The sequence below is a fragment of the Clarias gariepinus genome, chromosome 4 (assembly GCF_024256425.1).
Source record: "Clarias gariepinus isolate MV-2021 ecotype Netherlands chromosome 4, CGAR_prim_01v2, whole genome shotgun sequence".
Classification (NCBI taxonomy): domain Eukaryota; kingdom Metazoa; phylum Chordata; class Actinopteri; order Siluriformes; family Clariidae; genus Clarias; species Clarias gariepinus.
Window position 1 is genome coordinate 39,906,363 of NC_071103.1, and position 20,090 is coordinate 39,926,452.

The 20,090-nt window shown below is 39.1% G+C and overlaps 1 protein-coding gene across 1 annotated transcript in view; it reads left to right on the forward strand.

Annotated features, from left to right (window-relative positions):
* LOC128520809 (dipeptidyl aminopeptidase-like protein 6) overlaps window positions 1-13,694 on the forward strand; it is a 135,138-nt gene extending 121,444 nt beyond the window's left edge. The window contains exons 23-26 of the mRNA XM_053495214.1: window positions 612-670; window positions 893-965; window positions 1,138-1,211; window positions 12,650-13,694. Of these exons, the coding sequence (XP_053351189.1) occupies window positions 612-670; window positions 893-965; window positions 1,138-1,211; window positions 12,650-12,799 (356 nt within the window). The 3' untranslated portion in view covers window positions 12,800-13,694. The remainder of the gene's footprint in view (window positions 1-611; window positions 671-892; window positions 966-1,137; window positions 1,212-12,649) is intronic.
* The last annotated feature ends 6,396 nt before the right edge of the window (window positions 13,695-20,090 follow it).

The window sequence follows — 20,090 nt, forward strand, 5'->3', positions numbered from 1 at the left end:
TGAATGAGAACATTATATCTACAGTGTGTTTAAGTAAGAGAAATGTATGTATAAGTGCTGAGAACAAAAAAAGCAACAAAAATTATGTGAACAGTACTGGGCAAAAGTCTTGACACCCCTCGTTTATTTATATTAAATTTAATTCAATGATGTTAATTTAATGAAAAAAAAAATGGTAACAAATGTCTTACTGCGACAGGCTCCAAAGTGCCTAAAGATGTCATTTAAAAACTGGTTGTTTACACAGCAACCTTAGCAGCGACCTCATTTCCCCCCTTGTCTGGTCCAACCACTCAGCATTCAGCATCAGCAGTATAATAATCACCAGCCTGATCATCTGCCATCATCTGCACCTGTTTCTCACTGGTTCATACCTTAAGTTTATTATTATTTTTTTTATCCTTGAATGATTCATGGGTCACTGAGTGGCTTAACAAACAGGTGCTCAGGTACAGGGACTGGACTGGAAACGAGAGGCAGAATGTCCTTCAGGAAGCCTGGAGAACTGTTTAAATCTACACTAAAAACACAAGAAAGCCTGTCTGTTTAAAGCAAAATATGAAGAAATGATGGAGGCAGGGTCAAAACTAATTTAGCTTTTTGTCTTTCAGCGTCTGCTTTTTCCGAGCGGTATCTGGGCATCTCAAAAACAGACAGACGAGCATATGAGGTGCGTCATCTGTAAATATAATTCTATATATACAGTATATCACATTGACATTTATAGTAAAAAACAATTTTTACTGTAAAAAAAAAGTAATTTTTATTTTCTAAAATATTTTTTCTTATGAAGGATGCCAATAATTTTGGAGTGCACATGCATGCTCTGTATTATTGTTGCCATTTATTTATGCAAACATTTCATGTGTATTTCTTTCAACACGTCCAACAGATGAGCAATCTTGCACATCGAGCTTCTCAGTTTGTTGATAAGAAGTTTTTGATCATTCATCCAACTGCAGATGGTGAGTATGCCTTTCAATCCTTCTCATTTTTCGCATTTGTCTGCTGTGAATCGACAAACTAAAACATTTTAAAGTGACATTTTAATGTTTCCTCAGTCCGTTTTTTAAAGGAAGTTATTTGAACAAAAGCATCAGCTAAATTATATAAATGTTCTCTTGTTTTGTTTTGCAGAAAAAGTACATTTTCAGCACACGGCCAAATTTATCTCCAGGTTAATCAGTGAGAAAGGAAACTACAGTCTACAGGTAATACACCACCTGAGTCTACATGTAGTGTCTACATACTGTAAATTGTCTCATTAATTCCAAGTTATTAAAGTGCAGCAAGTCCCAGCTGAGACGATTGCCCTAGTAGCTAATTAAATTGCCAGAAAATAGTGAATAAAAAAATAAAACATACATATTCAATTACAGAAAGATGTATTAACATCCTGTGGCACTCTGCTTTATATCTATAAAGACAGAAATGTGTACCTCCAAAATGTTTACTGCATTCAAAGGGAATTCTACAGGGGAAGATTTGATAACTCCACAGTATTTTTAATAGTAATTTTCTTTGCGAATACTTACACTTACTTATTCAAATGAGGCTCCATATAATCAAACATGCACACATTTGCGCTTGACTTAATCCAAAGTCTTTTGTTGTTGTTTAAATATGAAATATTTATCTCACTGTGACTCTCGGGAGAAAGACGTTTCAAAAGCGGCATAATCATTTCTTTGTTGTTTAATCTATAAGGTTCCATACACTGGTATTAAAAATCTTTTTTTTAATGCAAATCTAATAACATTTCAGGGAATTTATAATTCAATATTAATGTACTTTTAATTACAAATAGTCATGAACTTAATTAATCCAGCTCATCAAGAAACACAGAGTTTCTGTTCTGATTATATTATACTGTAAATAGATTATGTATTACACAATGCATTCTTGTTGTCGAAGCATGACTCTACAAGACCCAAACAAAAAGGGGTTTGTGGTGGTGTTTGGCATCAGGACATTAGCAGCAGATCCTTTGGGTGCTGTGAGTTGCAGGATGGAGCCTTCATGAATCAGACATGTTTGGCTGGTGCATTCCATGCTATCGGATCGGGATCAAAGATGTTTGGAGGCTGAGTCAACAATCTTAATCTCTTAAGACTTAACATGATGCTAAGCCCCATATGCATTATTTTATGGTGCGCTGGGTGTTCACAGTTAGCACTAACAGGTGGGCCTTTGGTCCCCCCACGCAATCTTTTTAGCGATATAAACACTTAAATACTTTACTAAATGAGAAGAATATGGTCTTCAAAGTGAGTGATGGGAATAACATGAGAAACATACCAGAGGAGCTGAAGGTTAAAAGGAGAGAGCATAACAATGACTACAAAAAGAAAACGGAGAATAATATAAGGAGGGATAAGGTGAAATAGTTGGGGAATGGGATGAGAAAGATTTCAGGTTTTAACTTGCTCTGCACACAGCAGCCACATAGACATCATTCTTCAGACGTTTTGATAATAGTCATATCAACAAACGCAATTCACAGCCCTCTTCCTCCTTTTCTCCCCAATATATGTCGATCACATCCCAGCAGGTAAAAAAAAAAAAAAACTACTCCCTGAGTAGACCCTGATCATTTTAGTACACTTATGTACAGTAAGCACCAAAGAATACAGTACTGAAACTTGTGCATTTCGAAAGCATGTGTGTTTGTCGACGGGGCATAGCTCCAGCCGCACGGGTTCCCATTAGTAAAAGACATGTTGTGCAGTTGTTGTTGGAAACGGATCTCTTGACGGAGGAAAAAGTATTTATAGTTGAGTATTATTTCTGCTCATATGGAAGTGATCGTGAATGGGGACCGAGCTTGAAAAATGTGGCAGAACACATTCCTTGCCATACCCCTCCCATTTCCCCAATCTTACACCACCTGATGCTTAAATGTGGGGAATGTTAAAGCAGAGTGTAATCAACTGTAAAGATCTGCTAAGAGCTGTGCCTGCATTACACAAGCAAATTGTCTCCATTTGCAGCAACCCTTGTTCCAGGATATATTTGAGAATCTGTATGGATGATATGAACACTTCCTACAGCAAGGCAGTGCACACACCATCTAAACACTTACACAATCCACACTGTGGTAAAGCAACATGCTAATAGTGTGTATGTTAGTTTATTTCAGGAGAAATATGCTCACATATGACAGCAAGGTAATATTGTTCATGTTCTTTTTTGCATTGTATATTTTGGCCAATACTGAAATTGTGCAGTGGAGCTGTAAAAAGTCCTATATTATATCTACAACCTGAGCCTGAAACTGGAAAAGGTCCGTTTATTGTTCTTTAGAAGACATACTGCCTACGTCTCTGCCATCCAAGGAGAGAAGTTCGGGAAAGCTAAATAAGGAAATACCTGCAGCACTGATATTACATCTGATAAAGGGCATGGGTGTACACTGGCCTTCGGTCAGGATTACTGACTACCTGACTCCTAGATTCTGGTATGTGTAGATGTGTGGGAGGACTGAGTACAGGCATTCCAGAGTAGAATGTTCCTGCACCCTTCCTGTTCACTATTTACACCTCTAATTTCAGACATAACTCTAAAACATGTCATATGGAGAAGTTCTCAGATGTTAGCACTATTACTGTGGACTGTAATAGGAAAGTGATTGAACAAAATTGTGGTGTAGTGTCAGCAAGCTTGTTCAGATTAGTACCAGGGCAGGGCGTACACATCGTGAGGCTCAGTGTCTCTTCAGTTTCTGCGCTTTGCAGTATTTTACTTGCTTATCTCAGGTCTGTTCGTGCAGAACAGTAGTACTTTTACATTGCACATCCGACAGGAGCTTTTGAATATTGGTTTGTACAATCCCGACAGTTTTATCAGTAATTTTTGACTCGTCACTGAGATCGATCTCTAATTTTCTAACTGGCAGACCACAGGCAGTAAAGATGGGCGGACATGTCTCAGCCTCCATCAATCTTAGCACTGGAGCCCCCCAGAGGTGTGTTCTGAGCCCCCTGCTGTAATCCTTGTACACATATGACTGTGTGGCCACTACCAGCTCCACCACCATCATTAAGTTTGCTGACACCGTCGTGGTGGGCCTGATCTCTGATAACAACGAGACAACCTACCTGAAGGAGATTGGAAAACATGGAGAACTGGTGCCAGAGGAACAACCTCCTTCTAAACGTCAGCAAGACAAAGGAGTTGATAGTGGACTTCAGCACTAAGCAGGAGAGGAACTACCAGAGCTCCGTCATCAACAAGAGCCCAGTTGAGAGAGTGCACAGCTTCAAATACCTCGGTGTTCACATCAAGCAGGACCTTTCATGGTCCTGTCACATCAACAACGTGGTGAAAAAGGCCCGGCAGCATCTCTACCACCTCAGACGCTTGAGAGACTTCAGACTGCCCTCCAAGGTGCTCAGGAACTTTTACTTCTGCACCATAGAGAGCATCCTGATGGGAACATCTTAACCTGGTTTGGGAACAGCACCATGAAGGACAAACGAGCTCTACAGAGGGTGGTGCAATCAGCTGAGCGCACCATCCGCCCCGAGCTCCCTGACCTGCACTCGATCTACAGCAGGCGGTGGTGGACCAAGGCCAGGAAGATTGTGAAGGACCTCAGCCATCCCAACAATCGACTGTTCTCCTCAGAGACTGAGGAGGAGCTTCTTTCCGCAGGCAATACGGTCTCTTAATCAGTACACCACACAGTACTGACCCACACATATGGTTTTTACACTCACTCTGGACATTCGTTTACACTAGTGGCCACGGCACAACTACACTTCGTGGTCATTAGTTAAATCACTCTATCACAAGCCATTTTAAATAAATCACTTTAAGCATATTTGCACTGCACAAGACACTTTAAATATGTGGATTGCACAACTCTGGACATTACCATTTTCTTTTTACCATTTTATCTAACTTCATTCCACAAAATGACATAAATCCATACCTACTTTGTACAACTGTTTTCTTTTTGTTCTATATTTCTTCATATATTTTCTATATTGTGTATTTCTGTTGTACAGTTATGTTATTTTATTTTATTTTAACTTTAATTTTATATTTTATTTTATTCTTCCTAGTTAAATTGATCATTTATTTTATTTTTAATATTTATTTTTTATTCATAGTCTTTTATTTTAAGGTCACGAGCAGTTGCCTAAGCATTTCACTGCATATTGTACTGTGTATGACTGTGTATGTGACAAATAAAATTTGAATTTGTTTCTCACCCCTAAGTACTCACCCCTCTTCAACTGTGTGCAGCCATCAGTAAAGACCATCAAAGTGTGGCCAGCGGGGGTAGAATTCACACTCCAGTAGAGGTTTCTACACACGGACTGGAGTGTGTTTGCTACTCAGGCCACCTGTGGCTCTCACATGAACATAAACAGCTACACTTTCTTTGTTCTGGATTACATCAACACTACCATAGACAGTGTTACAACCCAAAAGCAGATCACCACATACCCAAATCAGAAGCCATGGATAAACAAGGAGGTGCATCTCCAACTGAAGGCATGCAACACTGCCTTCAGATCAGGTGATGCACAGGCCCACAGCACTTCCTGGGCTAATCTGAAGAGGGGCATCAAAAAGGCCAAACACTGCTACAAACTAAATCTAGAGGAGCACTTTTTAAACTCTGACCTGCAACGCATGTGGCAGGGCATCAAGGCCATCAGCAACTACAAACCCAGTCACTCCACCCCCACAGCCACTAATGTTTTCTTTCTAAATAAGCTTAATGACTTTTATGCTCGCTTTGAGAAAGACAATAAAGAAAGTCACCAAGATCGCTGGGGTATTCACAGACATTTTTAACAGGTCCCTTGCCCGAGCAGCTGTACCAGCATGCATTAAATCTACTTCAATTGTGCCAGTACCGTTTTTAAAAAAAAAACATACTACGGTGATCAGCCTCATCAGCAACAATGATGAGACTGCCTAAAGGGAGGAGATCAAGCACCTGGCCGCTTGGTGCACGGACAATAATCTGCTCCTTAACACCAATAAGACCAAGGACCTCATTGTGGATTTCAGGAAGAGGAGGAGAGTTTCACATAAACCCATTCATGTGAACCCATGTCCCATGAACCCATGTCTCATCCCTTAAGTTTCTGGGGACCCACACTTCGGACGACCTATCCTGGTTCACCAACACCTCTAGCCTGGTCAAGAAGGATCACCAGCACCTCTTCTTCTTGAGAACACTTAGGAAGAACTAGCTGTCCTCAACTATTCTGGTAAACTTCTATCGCTGCACAATAGAAAGCATCCTAACCAACTGTGTCACAGTTTGGTACGGAAGCTGCTCTGTTGCTGAGCGTAAGGCACTGCAGCAGGTGGTGAAAACTGTCCAGTGAATTATAGGGACTCCACTTCCAGCCATTGAGGACATCTAGAAGAAACACTGTGTGCATCGAGCACGCAGTATTCTTAAGGATTACCCTCATGAGCGTGTGTATTTAGTGTATTTAGAACTTATACCTAAATCCTGCACTTTCTGCTTATTGCACTTCTGGTTAGACCTAAACTGCATTTCATGCCTTGTACTTGTACATGTGTAATGAAAATAAAGTCTAATCTAATCTAAACTAATCTAAAAAACATTTGATCATGACTGAGAATGAAACAACAACTATTCCTTCATGTTGCACCCATGATTATTATAACACTACTGAACATCTATAAAAATGGATGTCATGGAAGTTATTAAACCTGTTGGCAAAATAATAATCAACAGTGTTCTACAAGCAAAGGCAAATAAGGCCCAAAGGAAAAAGATTATGTTTTTATGGTCCTGTTGGTTTTTGCTCTGTAGGATGCCTGCAGTGGGAACAGTCTTTAAGCTTTCCACTGGCCTTGCACAAAACTCAAGGATACAATCATTGTTGGAACAGCAGATTTCAAAAAATACTGTAGCTGTGATAGAAAAAGTGAACTTTTGTCTGAATAACAAGAGGAAATCATGGAGAGTGTCTTTTAGCAAAAAAAGGAAAAAAGGGTTTCCAGTCCTTCCTTTTTCATGGTGTTTGAATAAGTACACTTACAGGAACAATGCAATCTGTCTAAAGTAGAATGAACTTTAAATAAGTCAATAGCACTATATACTGCTGAAGGAACTTATGGTTGTGTTGCATGTACTGTAGTGAACAAAAAGGAAATACTTTTATTTAAAAGTTGACAATCTAGGGTAATGAAACAAAACCAAAAGCTATTGCAGAACTATAGTTTTAAGTATAGCTACGCTATAGTTTTAAATGCTTTATAATTGCATTGGATACCTTTAGGTGAGAATGCTTAATTAAAATAAATGGTGTGTTTACCTAAAATGGATTTTAATATTTTTATTTATAACCGGTCCTCTCATAGTATTTCTCTTTACTGTGATCTTCATGAACTTTTCAAAATGTTAAATTTAAATTCTAAAGCAAGTGTATTCTAATGTTTTAATTTAGAGAAATTGGTAAGAGAAAAACAAATAACAAACACACAAACAAACAACACAAAGTTGTACAGCTCGGCAGGAATTCGTCTCGGGTTACTTTGTTGTAACCCTGTTCCCTGAAAAGGCAGGAACGAGATGCTGCGTGAAAACGCTATGGGAATATCTTTTCGTGTTGCCGGTTGTGAAGCATGTGTGTACCAAACACGGCAAATTTTGGCTTATATAACCTCGGTCAGGTGACGTCATCTGATTAGATGCACCCGCAGGTTATAAATAGGAGTGAGCCGGCAACATTCCTCAGATTTATTGTCTGAACGGACGTCCGGTCATGTGGGCAGTGCGGCATTGGGACGCAGCATCTCGTTCCCGCCTTTTCAGGGAACAGGGTTACAACAAAGTAACCCGAGACGTTCCCTTTCAAAGGCTACACTCGATGCTGCGTGAAAACGCTATGGGAATGAGAGTACCAACGTCGCCGCACTGCGAGTGTCTGGACCCCGCATTGTGTAGCATGTGCGCACAAGGCTGAGAGGTCTCAGAACTATGTCTGGGAAGCTGACTCGAGGACTCGTGAGCCCGGAGTGACAGGAACATCCAGACTATAAAATTTAATAAATGTGTGCGAAGAGGACCAGCCCGCCGCGTCACACACTTGTTGCAGGGGAATACCTCTTGCTAGTGCAATAGATGAAGCAATCCCCCTGGTTGAATGAGCCCTGATTCCTAGAGGCAAAGTGAGCCCACGCGCCTCATAGGAGAGAGCAATAGCATCTCTCACCCAATGTGACATGGTCTGCCCAGTAGCGGCCGCCCCCCGGTTGCGGCCTCCATAGCAAATAAAGAGCTGCTCTGATCTACGCCACTGGCAGGTGCGGTGGACGTAAATCCGAAGAGCACGTACTGGACATAATAGGTGAAGTTTCTCCTGCTCCGAAGCTGTAAAAGGCGGAGGACAGAAGGCTTCAAGAACAACAGGGTGCATGTTAGAAAATGGAACTTTCGGAAGATAGTTCGGGTGATGATGCAGAATGGCCTTGACTAGCCCAGGGGCAAAGTCCAGGCAGGATGGGGAGACTGACAAGTCGCGCAGATCCCCAATCCTCTTGAGAGAGGTAATGGCCATAAGAAAAACCATCTTAAGAGTCAGGAGCCTGTCAGGCGCTGACTCTAGCGGTTCGAAAGGAGTGTCAATTAGACCTTCGAGCACGATAGATAAATCCCTTGGATTGGATCTTGTATGAAATGCCCTGGCTCTTAGCCACAACTGAAAAGCTCTCATGTGCAGAAGGCCCAAAGGTATCAGCGTGGATGCAGCTGCCATGAGGCCTAAACATTTTTGAAAGTAATAAATAGTCACTTCCTGGTCTAGTCTGATTTCCTTGAGGGCGCTGAGGATGGATTCGACACGAGCGGGGGACAATTGTGCCCGCATAGTGATCGAATCCCATCTGACACCCAAGTATGTTGTGCTCTGAGCCGGAACGAGAACGCTTTTGGTAGCGTTGAGTCTCAATCCCAGTGAATGGAGATGAGCTAGGACGACATCGCGATGTCGGAGCGCTAGCTGCTGAGACTGGGCCAGGATTAGCCAGTCGTCTATGTAATTGAGAATACGGATGCCCTGGAGTCGCAAGGGAGCCAGGACAGGATCCATACATTTTGTATATGTGCGGGGTGACAGAGCTAGACCGAATGGAAGGACCTGATACTGGTAAGCTTCTCCCCCGAAAGCGAACCTCAGGAACTTCCTGTGTTGTGGCAAAACTTTTATGTGGAAGTATGCGTCCTTTAAATCTATCGTCACGAACCAATCTTCTGGTTGGATTTGCGAGACAATCATATTGATGGTTAACATCTTGAATCTGTACTTTTTGAGATAGCGGTTCAACCCGCGAAGATCCAAAATCGGACGCAGCCCCCCGCCTTTCTTGGGAACCAGAAAGTAGCGACTGTAGTAGCCTGACTCCTCGTCTGGAGGAGGAACCTGTTCTATGGCTCCCTACTCCAGCAACGCCTGGAGTTCGGAGTTTAGCAGATGCGCTCTCTCCGGTATCACGGAAGTGTAGACCACGCCGTTGAAACGCGCCTTTCTCTACAGTCTTTAGCACCCAGGGAGATATGCCTGGCAGTAGATTCCACGCTGCCAGTTTCGCCGAAAGGGGTACAAGTTTTAGTGCGCGGGGGGGTGTTAGTGGTTCGGCATCCTGGAATATAGCAAGTTAAACCGAGACAATCTAAATTAGATGACAGAAATCTGTCATCTAATTTAGATTGTTTTGGTTGAGCCTGCTCCTGTGGCCAGTCAATATGCAGTCGTTCGACTGCACGCGTTATAACTTCGAGCAATTCCTTATATTCTCTCTCATCTTTTGAGGAGCGTTCTGAGGAAGCAACTTCCATTTTTACAGAAGCAGGAGAACGAGTCTCTTCAACACACCCGTGTTTTTTGTTATGCTTGCTGACACACACGCGCACAATGCGGTGAAGAAAAAGATCTGAGGAATGTTTCCGGCTCACTCCTATTTATAACCTGCATGTGCATCTAATCAGATGACGTCACCTGACCGAGGTTATATAAGCCAAAATTTGGCGTGTTTGGTACACACATGCTTCACAACCGGCAACACGAAAAGATATTCCCATAGCGTTTTCACGCAGCATCGAGTGTAGCCTTTGAAAGGGAACATTCCAAACCATTGAGGTCATAGTATTGTGTCCCTTAATATGGAGCTGCTTTACAATTATTCTTTTTTTTAGACATGTTATAATAGGTCATAATAAGTCTGGTAAGAACGTGATTAAAGCTTAATGCAAGTAGAACTTAATTAGGATGTATTAATGAGGCACTGATTAGTGAGTGTAACCAACACCTCTTAGGGGCTTTATTAAGTTCTCACAGCACCTTCTTGTGCAATGACAATGGTAGGTCTGTGTCATGGTGTAGAATACTGGATTAAGTTCATAATACTGTATGTTCTTGTGGTTCTTATCATATTTATGGAAGCAGGTTATCAGCATGTCTATGTAACGAATTAGTATAAATATTATATATAGAGAGAGAATTTAGTATAAATATTGAATTAAACTCCTTACACAGTTACTTTGGGATTAAAAGCACTGCGTCTGTCATATGTTGTTTTAATACCAAGCCACCAGATACAGTGTCATCGTAGTAAGTTTGTGATAAGTGCCTTGCAAGAGCATGGTGCAATCTGATTAAACATAATAATAACTCAGTTTAATCTCATTTGACCTGGTGAGCATATAATCATGTGTGTGATCGAAAATTAGTGACAACATTGTGGACACATCGAGTATCTAACAGGTAAGCAACTAGGGAGTAATGTGACCTTGATAAATGCACATTTTTTAATTTTGACCATGTTTCTGCTGCTTTTTCAATATTTTTATTGAATGTAGTGGGAAATTCATGGTCTTTGGCCTTAACCGCATCAACTAATAAACACTGCGAAAATCACAATCATAATCACTGGTCAAGGTGAAATCTAAAACTGTCTTACTTAACCGAACAGTATATACATATTTATATTTTCAACACCAACCATGCTCATCCATGTCTTTATGCACCTTGCTTTGTGCACTGGTGGACAGTCATGTTGGAACAGGGAGGTGCTAGCTCCAAAACTGTTCCCACAATGTGTCCAATATGTCTTGGTATGTTGAAGCATTAAGAGTTCCTTTTACTGGAGGTAAGGGACTGATCCCAAGTCCTGAAAAACAACTCCACACCAGTTCCCACATGAAAGCGCACCAGTGTACAAAGCAAAGTCCATAAAGACATGGGTGAGTGAGCTTGGTGTGTAAAAGTTCTGACCTCAACCCTATAAAACCCTTTTGGGATGAACTAGAGTAGAGACTGTGAGCCAGGCATTCTTGTCACAAATTCGCAAATGGTCAAAAATTTGCATAAAGACTCTCCTAAATCTTGTGGAAAGCCTTCCTAGAAAAGTTGAAGCTGTTATAACTGCAAAGGGGCTGGGGCCAAGAATTTGGATCTTACTGAAGTTCATATGCATGTGAAGGGAGACGAGCTTATACTTTTGCCAATATAGTGTATGCCTTAAAAAACCTGGTAAGTTATATTTATGTATTCACAGAGCGATTTCAGTTATACAAACAGCAATCTCAAACCGTCACAAAACTGAATATTTCAGGGATTATGTGGAAGGAAATCAATGTTTAAATCCCAAACAATTTAGATTTCGATCAAGATCTGTAACAAAAATAGCTATGTGTCACTTTACAAAAACCATAAAAAGTACTTGGGATAAAGGAAAAGGCCGGAGAGCAGTATTCTTAGATGCAATACCGTGAGCATGAAGCTGGTATACACCATTGGTGTAACAATGTATCCAACATTATTAAAATTAATAATCAATCCATGTCAACTAGGTGTGCCACAGGGCTCAATATTAGGTCCTCTATTCTTTTAATGAAACCAGTTGCTAACCATATGCAGGTGACATAATTATCAATGTAGATGATCAGCTGATCAGCATCTCTTAGTGCAAGTGTTAAACATTAAAGTAATCCACAGCAATGTCTATGTGTTTTTCATTAAAGGAAAAAAAGGTGATAGACAAATTTATAATCAAAATTTACTTTAAAAGAAAATTTAACAAATTAACAAATATATGTCATCTTGCACTCATATTGGGATAATTTCTAAAACTATTAAAAGGCATGATAATGTCTATGATAATTAAATTATTTAAATGATTTTAATAGTAATATTAAAGTGAAGTTTTACTGGGGGCAGCATGGTGGAATAGTGGTTAGCACTGTCATTGTGCCCCTTTAGGGTCCGAGTTCGATTCCCAGCCAGGTTCGATTCCTGTCTCTAAGTACATGGAGTTTGCATGTTCTCCCAATGCTTGGTGGGTTTCCTCCAGCTACTCGCATTTCCACCCTCAGTCCAAAGACCTGGAGACCTGGAGGTGATCCCAAATTGCCCATAGTGTGTGTGTATGTGTGTGTCCTGTGATAAATTGATCTTTTTTCACATGCACATGCTGTGGTTTTTTGAGAAGAACCCTTCATTTGTGTTTAAAAGTTTATCTTTTATCTTGACATAAATATTAAATTTATTTAAAATAATAATACATTGATACTGTTGTGCTAGTAGTATTTTCTAATTCCATGCTGATTATGCTGTTATGCTGATAAACTGGGTCTTACCTTGTGATTATCCAGATCTATCCAGATGAAGGTCACTTCCTCCACAGCGAGACAACAAGGCAGCACCTCAGCCAGTCCCTGATCAACTTTTTCGAAGAGTGTTTCAGGCAACCTGAGAACATTTTTGAAGAAGATCTTGAGGAGGAAAGTGAAGACGAGGGTTAATGCCCCCTTTTCACTCCACAACATGTCCCAAGCACAAAGCCAGCTCCTTTTACCAGACAATATGCAACCTGTTCATTTAAGTCTTTTAATATGTTTTTTTTTTTTTTTCATTTTAACATGGTGTACAGAATGTTTTTTTTAATTTTTTTATTTTCTTTTGGGGACCGGACACATTCTTCTCAGTGTCTACTGCTGCTCTGTTACCTAAAGATGTCCAGGGTCAATAAGGCAGAGAAGGTGGTCTCCAATCTGTCCACAACTTGAGTGACGGGTTGTTCTGGTTAACTGACTGCTGGCAGCAGTAGCCATCCACAAACCTTCCTGGCTTTTGACATTCAGCAGGATGATTTTTCTTTTCTACAAAATGTGTAGACCGAGTCTGAAGACTTGAATGTGCCAATGTGTAGATATTCACTGATGGTTGAGCTGCTGCTGCTGCTGCTGCTGCTGATGATGATGATGATGATAATGGAGTTTGTGATTGTAATATGAATGTTCTCATGCTTGTGCCATGTTACTCTGATGTAAAATATCAATATCAAATTAACAAAATGTCAACTCGGGTATCAATTTTAAAAAGTTATGTTTTTTAGTGTTCAAATTTTCTTCCTGTTCATTAGAGCCTGGAGTGTGTATTTAAGTGATGTGAAATATTATACTTTTTTCCAACAAAGGGTGAGCAGATGATGTCATTATTCATCAAAGTTGCACTACTTTTTTTTTCTTTCTTTTTTATGTGACCATGGTAACCCAGCAGTTCTATCTCAGATCCTTTCCTTCCCTCTGTGTCCATCTTTGCTAGATGTTGCTGACTAAATGCTTTTCCTACAACTGCGGTTTATAAAACATTGTATTCACTGTCTAAATATATAAATATATGTGTATATATGGTAAAATAAAAAGCTATCATCTTTTGAGAAATAAACTTGTCAGGTCTAGTATTAGAAGAAAAAATGCTTTAAAAATTTTACTTTACTCAGACACCAGTCATAAGCATATCCGCACCAGCCACTTCATTAGGTACACCCGTACAACTGCTTATTATTGCTAATATCTAATCGACTAATCACATGGCAGCAACTCAACACATTTAGGCATGTAGACAAGGTCAAGACCTACTGAAGCCCAAACTAAGCATCAGGATGGGGAAGGGGAACTTGTGGCATCTTTGTTGATGCCGGACAGGCTGGGCTGGGTGTTTCCCAAACTGCTGAACTACTGGGATTTTCATACACAACACAGTTTTTCTAGAGAATGTTCTAAAGAAGAGAAAATATCCAGTGAGGGCAGAAAACAAACAGTTAGCAAGGTGTACCTAATGGTGTGGCCAGTGAGTGTATATTGTGCCTATACTGTAATGTTTAAATTGTAAAAATCAAACAGCATTTCAGCAGAACCACTTCATGCCCACGATCAAACATGGGCATCTTGAAACCATTGAGTCGAATTAATGACTACATCAGACTCAGAAATTAAAGAATTAAAGGAGTCCAGACCTCAACCAAACTAAGATGCGATGTTGTAAAGGAGAACGAGTCAAAATTCCTCATGTGAGAGACTGATAAAAGGTTTTTAGTATTGCCTGCATAACTTTCTTTCAGCTGCTCCCTTCAAGGAGTCGCCACAGCAGACCATCTGATCCGCACATTACTTTCGCACAGTTTTTTGTTTTTTGCTTTTTTTTTATGCCGGATGCACTTTCTGATGCACCAGGCTTGAGACTGGCACTGAATGCAGTGGCTGGGTATTATGGGGTGTGGCAATGCACCAACAGCAGCACCACTCCCATTTAGTCTTGCCCATGTGTTGTTTTTTTCTTCTTCTTGTTTTTCTTTCTTTTTGGGCTTATTTCTGTTAAATAATTAATAGTACGAAGAAAAAAAAAAAAAATATATATATATATATATATATATATATATATATATATATATATATATATATATATATATATAGGTTGTTGTTCATCTGAGGTTGTATTTGTCTAATCCTAAGATGTTTTTACTCATGTTTTCATACACAGAAATACAGAATAAAGGAGGACTAACATGAATATCAGCACAACAAACTGACAGTTAGTGGGATTAACAGGGGTGAAAGTAGTTTTAAATTTTTACCGGTACTATATGGGCAAAAGGAGAGGAGAATAAACCATGGATGTGGTGAACAGTCCTGAGAAACTTATAAGATTAACTTTGTAGTTGCACTTATTTTACTTTAGAATATCAGCTCTGTTAACTTCTGGGTTCAATGATTGAATCCCATTTAGCATTAAATGGAAAGCTAGTGTGCTATGTAGGGCGTACAATCCCTTGTCTCACACATACCAAGTAGTGCCCTTGATCAGGGGTCAGAGAGGGATTTGGTGAGCTACCTCACGCAAAAGCATGAGAGACGTCTCAGTGTGCTTTTCTGCAGTGACAATACAGTATCTTAACAAACAGGAGTAAAACAAGGAATTCCAGGGAAGCCAGAATGCCTGACTTGAAAGATATTTCAGCGAAAACATTAACATATACATTTTAGAGGCCTCTAAAATGTATGTTAAACTGTTTTTAAAAATTATTACATAGCACCTTTGAAACACTATAATAAATTGCTTTGGATAAAGGCATCTGGCAAGTGACAAAAATGTAAATTGTGCATTGTTCACAGCCTTAACCAAACTTTAGAGGGGTTTATAGACTCTGCAGTGATGATGTTGGAAGCTTTTCTAGGTACTTTATGGCAGTTGGTGTTTAACAGGTCAGTAGTCATTAACTGGGTAGTTCATTTTTTTGGCACAGGAATAATAGTGGAGTGTTTAAAGTAGTTTGGAATTATGTGGAAGTGATCAGTGAGGTGTTAAATTTGTGCTTTTACATTTACAGCATTTGGCAGACACCCTTTATATCCAAAGCAACTTGCAGAAGTGCTTTGTAGTCAAACTCTATCCATAAATATCTCATACCAAAAGTATGATCAGTCTAAAGAATCAGGTTTTTGGTTGTGTGTGTTCTGAGCCGGTCTAGGTCGGGCCATAACATACAAAAATTTATAAAAATGGTGAGATCAATAATGCATTTGTATACAATAATGCAAACAGTCATGAAGCAGGAGATGGAAGTAATGGGTTTAGAGTGAGGACTATCCAAAAGATGGCAGGAACATAAGACACTGAAATAGGCTGAGCATAAAATAAAAAAAAAAAATGGCACATCCATTGCATCACCCTTAAGGGAACATATATAAACATACAGTATATACTTTTAAGTATACACTTATAAGGTAATAGATCTAGATGTTACACTAAAGAACTGTCTTGATGCATGCCTACATGAAGCCAATGGAGGAATGGTAACAATGGGGGAATGTTGGGGTAATATAAGTGGAAAAGGACTGTTGATTTTGTCCATGGTTACCCCAATGTAGGTAAGATCATTCAATTGTCAACAAAGATAATACGATCCTGACCTTGGGGAACCATTTTAAATTAACAGAGTTTTAGTTTTGCTGGGATTAATTTTCTTCTGATATTTTCCCATCTGGCATATGAAGATCTTAACAGAAAGGACAGGGTGAGTTGATTCCACAAAGTATTGTAATGGAAACTCATAGAAGGATAATATCTCAGTATGACCAAAGCAGCTGTACACTCCAGTCAGCTGTTCAGCACTGGTCCTCAGTATCTTTGGTGGAACACTCCTGTTGCCTTCTGGTGACTAACTTCCTACAGAGGCCTATAGAGTAGGAGCATGGGCTGGGGTAGCTTAGTGGTCAGAAAGCCACAGGTTCAAACCCCTACCAAGCGGGCATGTGGGCCAGGACCTTAACCTTCAACTCTTTAGATGTATATTAAGGTAAAAGTAAGCCACACTGAAATGGTTGCCTGCCAAATGCTGTTTAAGAGGGATGTCACCTTTTAAAGTCTAATTATTAATAGCATTTGCATAATACAATTTTACAATGTTTAACATGTAGTGACCTATTGATGTTTTAAGCCACTTTAAATTCACTATGCTCTTCCATACACAACCACTCAAATCCAGTACAATAGATTTACTAATAGCCAATCACTGGGTAACTGATACTGATACAGTTCCCCAAGACCTGGACTATTGTTCCTTCCAATGTCAGTTCTCTTTTTGAGAGATTCAACATGACCCTGATCAGAATAAGGTTGTTTACTGAAGATGAAAGAATTTTAATAAATGGTCACCAATAGGGGGTTTAATATTCTGTATAGTAATGCTGAATCAGTTAGTCTGGACAAAACACAAACATTTTTTATCTGATTCTTGGCTCAGTTTTAACATAAAAAGGCTGCAAGAAGAATTCCAGACCTTTTGTGAACTGTATTTATGGGTAAGGAATTTTACTATCCTTGTTTATGTTCCCCTGACACATGCCATTCACTTAAAAATCTTCTTAAAACACCAAGCGACGATAGCCATGGGCATATTCTGAAATGTTTGTGGTTAGGAATGCCTTTAATGTTAAATGTTAGCTTTAATGTTAAATGTAATTAAAGGCAGAAGTTGTGTTGAAGTAGGTGTTTACGTACATATAACAGCAGCACATAAAGGCTGATGGTTTTAATCAGGAAAAATACTTTTAGAAATAGATTTCTTAACACCTTGCCTGATCATAGTATTTACTGTACATCACAGATTCATTTATTGTGTTCATAATGTTGCCTTCTGGATTTAGTAGCATACTGTATGCTGGTACCCTATTAAATCATAGAGAAACTGCATTTCCACCCTTAAAGGTTATCTAATCTTCTTTAAGGCTGTTTTCAAGCTTGGCCTCTTTCAGTCCTTAAAATGAGTGATTAGTCAGCTTATTTTAGGGGTTAATGCTTGTGGAGACATCTGTACATACCTACTTATAATGTAATATACTGTACATGGAATGCACACAAACATTTAGGGAAATGCCTCTATTTCTTGTCTATGTCTCCATCACTGTAACTTTTCATGCGCTCCTGATCAGAACACAGCACAGCACTAAAGGGCAACTTTAATTAACCATCATTAAGAAAATTGGAACAAGATCAGCAAAGAGAAGAGTCCAAGCAGGAGTTGCAATTGTGCAGAATAACAGAATGGTTCTAAGAGTAAAAATTCAGGTCACATGACCGTTTTCCATCGCTGCAAAGTATGCTCCCTAGCAAACTGAAGCCCTTTTTTCTGATGAGTCTCACTAAGAAGTGGCTTCCTTATGGACACAGCTGTTTAGTCCCAATTCTGTCAGGTCTCATCACATTGTGTTATTACTTTTTTTGGCCAGGCAGGGTAATTTAATGGGTAATTTAATGGGTAGTTCTCACATATATTTGTTTTTGCTGCTGAACAGTGGGACTGGCTCGGTGGAACACTTTATAAGGTGTTGTAGAAAAAATAAAAAACACTCATAAGTCTAGCTACGAGTGTTAGCAGGCTATTAACTATAACACACCTAGCTAATGTTAGCAAAACGGCGCTTTCTGTTTCTCTGTATGTCTGTCCAGACAGATTATGTCACAGCATCATACAAACCTGGCAGAATTTACTGAATCTTTGGCAGCACAGTTTTTTTTTTTACTGGGATTAGTTAATTTTTTTTTTTCGCTGGACATGAAAAACAACAAAATCAGTGAATTTTAATGTGCTGTAGTTATTTAAAAAAAAGAAAAGAATTTTTATTCGATCTACTTTTTCCATTTCTCATCTGTGATTCACTCTCCGATTACCGAACAGGGAGTGTATTTGTCTGAGCACCAAAGAAGGACAACTTAGTGTAAACAAGGTGTAAGATACTCAACCTTACAGAATGGGATTTCTTTGTATTAATAAGTTAGACAGAGAGTTCTGCTGTACAGAGAGACACACAGACATGGACGTGGGCTTCAACCTTAAATAATAATCATAATAATAATTATAATAATAATAATAATAATAATAATAATAATAATAATAATAATAATAACAATAATAATAATAATAATATCACTGATTACATTAAAGATCAGCAGATTATTTTTAGCTTTAACCTCTCAACTATTTCTAAAAACTTTTTTCCACGAACAATAATGCTAGTATAAAATAATTCACACAAAAGCATCCATCCATATCTATCTATTCATCATCATTATCCTCATTAGTAATTCAAACACAAGTTACAGTTTACCTTTAATGTAAAGTCTCCTTGGTTCGTCTCCTTGGTTAGAGCTTCGTCTCCTTGGTTTCTAAGTTTCTTAACAGTTCTCGATGCATCTTTAATAATTAATATGAGGATTGTTGACTACGATGAGGTGAAAATCCTTTCAATTATAAGTGAAGGTGGTGTGATCATGCTGCTGTTTCTGTAAACCCCCAGCTCTAAGGCTTATAAGAAATTATTGTACTCTGTGTCTATGGCAAGAAATCATAAGTACACGCTTGATATTTTTACCACCAACATCACAAGTTTCATTTCAATTTGGTGCATATGAATAGGATAATGTTTGTGAATAAAAATGCAATTGAAGAGATCATTAACGCTCTCCTGAGGGGTACTCATCCTCATAGTCTGTTCACTGCAAGCTGCCTGCTAGACATTTATGTGGAAGATCATTTGAAAGCAATCTCCAGCAGGCTTTCAGGGAAATGGCCACCTAAGTAGCCAGGATAAAGCCTCTGCTGCAGTGTTTTGACAGGCATTAGCGTTTCCATTCTCCCGATTGTGCTTTAAACAGGCTCATCATACCCTACTGTGCACTAACAGGCCAGGAATCTCGCTGTTCGATTAATGGAACATCATGTAATTAAATATTTCCACTCCGGATTAATGGCCTTTTAATATTTGCAATTCAAACAAGGCTGTATTTTCTTTCCTCCTGTCTCCCCACAGCACTGGAATAATGATCACAAGCCAGAATTACACCAACAAAAAGAGAGTTTGAGCTTTGCTCAAGAGAGGAATTCAATTGGTTTTCATTTCTTATAATCTCAAGTAAAGACACAGACAACACCATGTCATTCAACAAAGTCATAATATAATTGCAGTAATTGATTATTTTTACTTTTTTAACTGCTGGGGAAAATTATTAAGTCTTTTGTGTAAATTTCAATTTTGTGCCAATGAACAAATCACAATTGATGGAGAGTAATGGAGTTGGTGAAATGGAAATGAGTAGCACTTAGTAATGACTAGCATTCTAAGATTTTTTCCCCTCTGACTGCATGCACATATCCTGCATGTGTGTGCAATTTTCCTATGTCTAAATACTATTAACTAATTTTTTTTTTATATATACCACAAGGTTTCTGAATGCTGGTTACTATGGGTGCTG